The sequence below is a fragment of the Pungitius pungitius genome, chromosome 13, assembly GCF_949316345.1.
Source record: "Pungitius pungitius chromosome 13, fPunPun2.1, whole genome shotgun sequence".
NCBI lineage: Eukaryota > Metazoa > Chordata > Actinopteri > Perciformes > Gasterosteidae > Pungitius > Pungitius pungitius.
In genome coordinates this window covers 3,754,185-3,762,769 of record NC_084912.1, presented here as the reverse complement: position 1 = coordinate 3,762,769, position 8,585 = coordinate 3,754,185, and the positions used below count along the sequence as shown (strand labels likewise).

The following is an 8,585-nucleotide window of genomic DNA, read 5'->3' as shown; positions in this document are numbered from 1 at the left end:
TCTCTGGCTCGCTGCGTGCGGGTGTCTCCGGGAGGAGGAGCGTTTGTCTGCTCTGCTCGACGGCTGCCTCCTCGGCCCGGTGCGGTGCGGTGCGGCGCGTTGGCGCCTCTGTGTACGCACCTCACCATCCAGGAGACGAACCCCCGCTCAGGAGGGGCCGGGTCTCCGCATGCGTCACCGACAGGAGCTGGAGCGCCATCTGCTGGATGAAACCATTACGTGGGGCTGTGGTACGATGGTTAAACCTGGTACTTCAATTTGTATTAACTGATAAATATGATTAAACTGATTTGTACTTGAAGTAAGATTGTAAGGTCGTATACATCAGGTTATTATTTGGCTTGTTGACAAAATCATCCTCTTTATCTATGTGAGTTTTTCTGTTCTATATAGAACTAACCAGGTGAAACGGTTTTCCCAAAAGAGCTTTTCCTTTGGGTTGCACTTCCCCCACAGGATGGTTAAACCTGTTCAATTATATTGGACCTTGCAGAGCTCACAGTAAAACAATCATTTCCAGCCAAAAGAAAGTTAAATCAAGGTTGCTAGTCCCTGCTGGTTTGTTAATTGGGGTTACCTGTTGTCACAGGTGTGCATTAGACTAGGCTACAGTAGAGAGAAGCATTGGATGTGTTTCTTGACCAATAAAAAAATACATGAGCCATGCTGGGTTTGTTATTTATAGTGAAGCACAAGAAAAGACAAAAGAGCCTCGTGTTCATTTGTTTTTAGGGACGATGATTGCAGCGTCTGTTTTTGCTTTGTGTTGAAGCGCAAACAGCTTCTACCTGTGTGATAATCTGACCATTTAAACTGCTACCTGCTGGCTCCACCTGTAGTCATGCATTAGTGTACGAATGAAAAGGGGTGATGTAATTGAAATACCCGTTATCAGACTAATCATCAACACGTGCATATGAGATCACAGATGAAAGGTCGACCTGCTGCACAGCCGCAGAACAAGTACTGCAATAACAGCAAAGCCCCCCAAAAACAGAAACGGGTCACTAAGATTTAATACAATCGCAGTGCTCTCCACTGTGGAAAAGGCGTCATATTTCGTGAGAATCCACTAATTAAGACACAGCGTTTACACGTTCCTTTGGGGATTTTCTAACTTCAAAGGGATTGAATAACTTTAATTTCAGCTGTCGGGGTTTACTGACAGTCACAACCTTTAAATACACTTCAGTAGTTCCTTTATTTACAGAGCATCTCTCAGTCTTAATTAGAGCTAAAATAAGAGGAAACCACAGATCAGAAGAGAAGGTTTTTAGTGGATTCAGTTTATATTCAGTAGACAGACAAACAGTTCACAGACAGAGTTTTGTCAAATAAACGTGACGTTGTCCACATACGAAGGCCGTCCTTGCATGTGACCCCCTCCGTCCCCGTTAACTCGACCAGGTCTTGGTGACGTTCAGGTGACTCAGGTGATCTGTGATGTTCTTGTGTTCCGGAAACTTGGCGAATTTGGCCTCCTTGATGTTGAGCCAGTTCCGGGCTCTGCGCTCGACGGCGTGACAGTACTCCTGCTCGGCGGTCATGTACGGCCGGCTGATCCAGTACTCGTTCTCCGCCTCGCGCTCCAGGTGCTTCAGCGTGTTGCGATTCATCTGCCACGTGATCTGTCGCGGGCGACGGTACTTTCCGATCCACTGCTTCCCGGGGATGCCTTTCCGCAGCAGGGCGAGGGTGAGGAACATGCTGCCTGGTTCTTTCTGACACACACAAACACACAAAAAAAGATATAGCATGTACATAAAACCGCTATTATGTATCATCATAACAACCACACAAGGCACTGAAGCAGAGTAATCCTTATAAGGACAAGTTAAATGCAGGTCAACTCCCACGCGCGCATGTGATGATGAAACCTTCACATTCATCCTGGATTGTTGTACATTTACAGTTTACTATACAACCCGGAGAGGAAATTGCCCCATCGGTGTGATAACAGTCAAGCTCTTCAGCACTGTGGTGGAAGATAAGATGGTGTATAAAGTAAATAAAATGCAGGGCTATAGAGCATTGAAAAGGAGGTTTGGGGGAATACAATAAATTAAACACGTTAGAGTGCATCTCAGGTAATTCTATACTTAATGTATACTTAAATTGTTTTGCCACAATTCAAACACACCGAATATCGACAATGATTAACTTGATGTTATTGAAGCGCAATGAGTCATTGATAGTGCCGGTCCTACAGCCGTGGGTGACATCACTTTATTGTTCTGGAGTTGCATCAGTTACTGTGCAAGAAGTCACCAGTTTAGGGCTACAATAATTGCCATTTGTCCTAAGTGAGGGTTCACATGTACGGACGCTCATTGTTTAGAATTCATGACCCACAACTTTTGGGTAACTCTCATCACTAAAACCTCGCTCCACAGCAGGTAGTGGTTTTCAGCTAATAGTCTACGTCTTTAGTTTTCTACAGTGAATCACTGCACCTACGGAGAGGAAGACACTGAAAAGTTTTTTTTACAGGGTTTATGAATACAATCACTGTTAAAATAACTTTATTGAGTAATGTATGGCTTATTTCGTACAGATCATACTATACAAAGATAGACTGAAAACGGTTATCCAATTAGAGTATCTGATTTTCTGAAAAAAAATATGAATAAACTGTGCAGAAATTGGGATATGTAAAGCTGCAGGACAGATACTCTTAACTGTCAATACTTGGACAAAAGGGAAAGATAAAAAATCATTCTCTTGGTATTCCTCTTTTGAGTTGCTGTGATTCACTTCAATTGGCTTAAAACCACAGGAGAAGCAACTATGCAGATATAATAATAACAACAGTAGCTCAGTTTGTCTAAAACCAAATTGAAAAAGCTGACAAAATATTTTTAAACCATGGGGTTAGAAAATAATTGAATGTGTGTGAATAGTTGAACGAGAATCTGATCGACTCTGTGGCTCATGGAACATAAATATATAATGTTAGATACAAAATGGTAATATAATAACAATAAGAAATAAATGGAGAATAGAAACATGGTATGAAATGAAATAGGAAAGGAATTGTTGATTTACAATTAACTTGATTACGGTTAAATATTCAGCAACCACAGCGGACACAAATACACGTTACAACTTTAACTCGTTTTTAGGATTTGTATTATGAAGTCAGCATAGGGACCTTAGTTAATCGGAGTTAACGTGTTAAAGTATCGCGCGTCTGTGCACGTGGAAGGCTGATTTGAGTTTGTAATATTTACCGGGCTGACGTACAATGTTATGCTAGCTTAGCTGCGGGCTAACGTAGCAGACCAAGGGCAGCTAGAGAGGGCATCTTTAAATACTCATTACACACTAATATTGTTTTAGCCACGCTTGTGTTTCTTACCTTACTTTCTAACTATGATAAATGCTCTTCCCTTCCCACCGAGAAGATGGACAAAGCAATAAATAAAGCAGAAGACCACCGTGGGGGTTAACTTGGTGGCATGGATGGTTGTTGGTTGCTGACGTAACGGATTCTATTTCCGGGTTGTCTACGGTGCGGGAGAAAGCTCAAACTGGAGCAAACGCATCATTGTAGCTCGTCGGTACTAAATAAATAAATACATTACTATTCACTTTCAATGAACATTATGTTATCTATACAATGAGGACATATTGCAGTACTTTTATCTCCGACTTGGTTGAACCCATTCCTCTTTAGATAGTAGCCACACACCTGCGCATAGTAGAATTAGTGGTTTTACATATAATTTGGGTTAAAAAGTCTTCAAATTGCGTTCGTTTGCCGAAGCACATTTCTGCCTGGTTAAAAAAATCCCCTAACTAGGCAAGATCTCTTGGATGCGTAATGTCTCCTTATCGGAACAACAGCGTTGTGAACATATAAGGACATCTCTTCTCAGGTAGGGAGAGCTGCACCCTCGACTACCTCCACAAACCGTGTATTTTGTTGGACCTCCCTCTGCGCTCCTCCCACCTCCTCCGGCTCCTTAAACTCGGGTGTCTCTCAGCGTCTGTCCTCATATTGGACAGTTTGCGTCCAGCCTTCTGCAGGAAGTCAACATGTTTCTGTTTGACTTGTTTTCAGCGACGAGCTGGACTTTGCTGGCTCTCTTCTTCACCCTCTTGATGCTGTGAGTGTCTCTATTAGTTTCTATTCACTTTCGATTTGTCGCTGTGCGCTGTGTTTGTGACCATAATCCATAATCTCTTTTTGATAATACAGGTATGGCATTTGGCCATATAGGTTTTTCAAAAACTTGGGGATTAAGGGTCCAAGACCATTGCCGTTTATTGGAACACTTCTATATTTCAGAAAGGTAATGCCACGTGAACAAAACCCTTCGTGTCGTGAATATTTTACCACTTAGTGAACGTTCTTGTGAATTTCCATGCAGGGATGGGTCGGTTTTGACCGTGAATGCCAGGCCAAGTACGGGGACGTCTGGGGGTGAGTTGTTGTTGTTGTCTCTTTTTTTTCTTGTGTGTTCTTGTATTAAGTAAAAGTAGTTTATTGTTAAAGGAAAAGGTGCCCCCAGAAAGATTGAGTTATTTCTCTCCTTGAAGGAATTGGCAAAAGTTGTGATCGTCATACATTTAATTTTGCCTTTGCATTTGAGCTTTTTAAGGTGTTCATTTCGTATTATTAACTGATCCGTAACATTGTTTTGTCTCGTGTAGGACCTTTGACGCACGACTACCAGTTCTGATGGTGGCAGACCCGGAGATCGTTAAAACTGTGTTGGTGAAGGAGTGCTTCTCTGTGTTTACCAACCGCCGGGTGAGCGACTCATCTCTTTGCATGCAATCGAACCAGAGAGGAGTTTGCTGTTCAATAACGCAACACTGTTAAGGTCATTGTTGAAACTCTGATTAAAAAGGACAGATTCTTTTAATGGTTTTCCCAATGGTCTGTGCATATGGTTAGCTAGTTAGTTACTATATACTATCCATTTCATCGGGCAAAGCTCAAACTTATTTTTTGCTGAATCATAAGGGGAGAAGAGGCTGCTAATTAGGCCTCAGACAAGTCAAGAGAAAGTTTGGTTCCGTTGCAATACCCTGGAGATTCCACGGTGAGTCAGAGATTTAAGCCTGAGGACTACACCAGGCCTCACATACAACTGTGTTATGCAACTGGAGAAAACACATTTTGACATCTCTATTAAGAAACCTTTTCTTCAACGTTTCTCTCCGTATTTTAAATCACCCCCGACCACAGGAAGTCACATTATCGCGTGGGAGGAACGCTTCCGTAACCACACTCTAAACGTCTGTGTGATTGATGTCCGGTTCACAGGATAATCCAGCGGCAGGACCTTTGGCCGATGCAATTACAACGGTTAAAGATGAGCGCTGGAAAAGGATGCGGAGCACTCTGTCACCATGCTTCACCAGTGGAAGAATGAAACAGGTTGGTTCCCTTGGTTGTTGTGACCAGTGACGGGAGGTGAGTGAGTAAACGGCTTAAGATGGCAGATGCACACTGAAGCATTCCTGGTTATTTCTTTTCTTTTTTAAAGATTTTTCCCATCGTCGCTCGCTATGCAGACCGACTCACCGAAAATCTTGGAGCAACGCATTCGGTGCCCATCGATGTGAAACAGTATGTTGTTAATCTGCTTCATGCTAGCATAACATTATCGGTGTGCACGCGTTTCTTGGGAAAAAGGGTCATTCAGCTCAAAAAATGCATAAAAACAAAGACAAATCAACCAAAGAAATGTAGGTCAAATGAGACCAAGAAGGGTTATTCAATCATGAAGTTGACTAAAAACAGAGGCTTTTAATGTTAATTCCCTCAAAGAAACCACCTCTTTTATTCTGCCTAGGTTCATGGCCCCTTACAGCTTGGACGTTGTGACCAGCGCGTCCTTCGGTGTTGAGGCAAACGCCATGAACAATCCAGACGACCCGCTGAATGTTCATCTCAAGAACATCCTCAACTTCAGACTGTGGCCTATCATTATACTATGTATGTCCTCCCTTTCAATCATTCATTCAATCGTATCAGTGTTTTTTGGAATCACCAGTAGGCAAACGAACAACCGTTTGGTGTCCCTTTCAGTGATATTTCCCTTTGGTGCCCGGCTGTTGACGCTCCTGAAACTCGAGATGATGGATAGAGTCAGTGTGGATTATTTCTACGACGTCATCAAGCGCTTCAAACGCCAGCACGGGAAAGACGACGCTGTGAGCATTTCATCTGCCCTGAGAGGGAAAAGAAATGTTGAAAAAGAATAAGACAAATAAATGGAACGACTGATAACACGATTTGTGCCAAATGCCCTCTTTGCGGATGCAGACGCGAGCGGACTTCCTGCAGGTGATGATTCAGAACGAGATACAAGAAGCGGACATAAAGAGTGAAGAGGATCAGCCAAGCAAAGGTACGTTTGCTAAATGTTATTTTTTTTATAATAAAAATAATCAACACTAACAGAAGATGTCTTTATTTTTTTCTAACTTATGAGCAAATGCACTGCAGGTTTTACACGTGAAGATGAATGTCAGAGTTTTCTCACTTTCTTTTTTCGTAGGTTTGACGGAGCACGAGATCCTTTCTCAGGCTTTAATTTTCATCTTTGGCGGGTATGAGACCACCAGCACCACGCTCACTTTCCTCCTCTACAACCTGGCCATCAACCCTGATGCCATGCGGACCCTGCAGGAGGAAATCGATGCCAACATCCCGAGAGATGTACTTTTAGCATTTGCTCCGTTGCCATGGGTGACAAACCCTTTCAGTAGCTGCCACTGAACATCCCTCTGATCCTCTTTTTTTCCTTCGTGCCCCGCAGGCTCCGCTTCGCTACGAGGACGTGGTCGGCCTGCAGTACCTCGACCAGGTCCTTTTGGAGTCACAGCGCCTGATCCCCACCGCGCCTCGGCTCGAGAGGGTGTGCAAAAAAACCACCCAGGTCCACGGCCTCACCATCCCCAAAGGAACCCTGGTGGGCATTGCGGTTAACTTGTTACACACGGACCCGCGCTTCTGGAGCTCACCGCAGCTTTTCAGGCCCGAGAGGTAAACCCGCGCCTCGCTTTCCATCGAGAATCAGCGCGGGGGAGAACGTGCAACGTCTGACAAAAAAAAAAAAAAAACCCATCCTGCCTTCAAGGTTCAGCAAGGAGGGCGGGGAGGAGGTGAACCCGTACGCCTACATGCCGTTCGGGCTCGGCCCCCGCAACTGCGTCGGGATGCGCTACGCTCTCCTCACCATGAAGGCGGTCCTCGTCCGTCTCCTGCAGAGTTACAACGTGGAGACGTGCAAGGACACCATGGTACGAGCGACTCTCGCAGACGTTCACGCGGGGGGGGGGTGGTCACGGTGCGCCTTCGTCATGTCCCTCATCTCGCATGTGTTTTTCCCTTTTAGATTCCGTTGGAGATTAACTGGAAGGCCCAGCCGGTGAAGCCAATCAAGCTCCAGTTTGTTCCCAGAGAACTGTAGTTCAAGTCAGAGCTTCTGACATCTCTGCTTCTGAATAGAATTTAAATTCAAAGTACTACTAAGTAATACTGACACTGGTATTTGAATGTACTTTTTGTTGATAAATCAAATGTATTTGATGAATTGAATAAAAGCGAGGGGTCCTTTTTATTAATGTCAAAAGAGGCAAGTCCTCTATTTCAGCTCTTTGACACATTAATGTCTCTCTAACAAAAAAACTTTTCACTATTATACTTTGCCATTAAAGCTTTTCACTGTAAAATGGATAATTATATCTCAAGTTCGTCCATGCATATGTATGTATGTATGTATGTATGTATATATGTATAAATAAATCAATGCACATGTTTTATGAATATTTACGTCGTTTACTGGAACAACTCAACAGGCCTCCTGAGTGCAGTTCTCCATCGGTCCACCAGGTGTCCCCTGACTCCCTCCTGTCCTGGTCACCTGATTCTTTCATTCTCCCGATCACCTGTTCTTCGTTCCCCAATTTAGTATTTCTCTTCTTCTGACAGATTGTAAGTAGCGCTTTGCTACTTTGCATCTATTGATGTCAGTATTATTATTAATAACATCTTCACTATTTTAACTCATCACAGAGCAGAACAATAAATAAATGTAAATGTCACTCTGACTGAATGTTTGATGAATATCTACAAATCTGATTAATACTATAATACCCACCAAGTGACTTTCATTTCAGTCTTTGGTATCTTTCTACACTTTCTCTTTCCCTGCGATGCCTTCCAACGCGCCTCCATCCCCACACGGCTCTAAAACAATCCTCGGAAGTGACCCTCATCCATCCAAGCACCCCCCCCCCCCCCCCCCCCCTGCGAGTGGAAAAGTCCCCGGCTCTCTCTCGGCCTGGACAGGAACCCGTCATTCTTCCTCCCTCTGCTGCACCCTCCTCCGCCTCGGCTCACTGTGGCTCCCCCGTGATCTGCCCCGCCGATCCAACAAAAACAACACGTGACAGAATACGGGAGTCGGAGGGAGACAGCGTGCCCTCACCCCCAACATTAGTTTACACGTGCAAACAGTCACAACCCAGAGCTAAAAAAAAAAAAAAAAAAAAAGCAAAAAACTGGGGCGGATTTGATGGAGCGGATGTTTCAGCTAATGCATTTTCTTTTTATTCCAACTTAA

General features: G+C 43.9%; 2 protein-coding genes across 4 annotated transcripts; one reads left to right on the top strand and one right to left on the bottom strand.

Moving 5' to 3' along the window:
- Positions 1-1,265: 1,265 nt before the first annotated feature.
- On the bottom strand, positions 1,266-4,050 carry mrpl57 (mitochondrial ribosomal protein L57). Of its 3 annotated transcripts, none has more exons than XM_062566666.1 (2): positions 3,915-4,050; positions 1,266-1,721 (listed from the first exon to the last, which is right to left on the bottom strand). In XM_062566666.1, the coding sequence occupies exon 2, from the start codon at positions 1,704-1,706 to the stop codon at positions 1,395-1,397; it is 312 nt and encodes a 103-aa protein (XP_062422650.1). In that variant the 5' UTR covers positions 1,707-1,721; positions 3,915-4,050; the 3' UTR covers positions 1,266-1,394. The 3 variants fall into 3 exon arrangements, with proteins under 3 accessions (XP_062422650.1, XP_037322184.2, XP_037322183.2); XM_037466287.2 differs by lacking the exon at positions 3,915-4,050 and adding an exon at positions 3,364-3,542; XM_037466286.2 differs by lacking the exon at positions 3,915-4,050 and adding an exon at positions 3,359-3,533.
- On the top strand, positions 3,977-7,908 carry LOC119214489 (cytochrome P450 3A56-like). Its single transcript, XM_037466284.2, has 13 exons — positions 3,977-4,109; positions 4,202-4,295; positions 4,374-4,426; positions 4,657-4,756; positions 5,276-5,389; positions 5,499-5,581; positions 5,808-5,950; positions 6,044-6,168; positions 6,281-6,365; positions 6,516-6,676; positions 6,777-7,003; positions 7,098-7,260; positions 7,356-7,908. Exons 1-13 carry the CDS (start codon positions 4,039-4,041, stop codon positions 7,428-7,430), a joined length of 1,494 nt encoding a protein of 497 aa, XP_037322181.2. The 5' UTR covers positions 3,977-4,038; the 3' UTR covers positions 7,431-7,908.
- Positions 7,909-8,585: the final 677 nt, after the last annotated feature.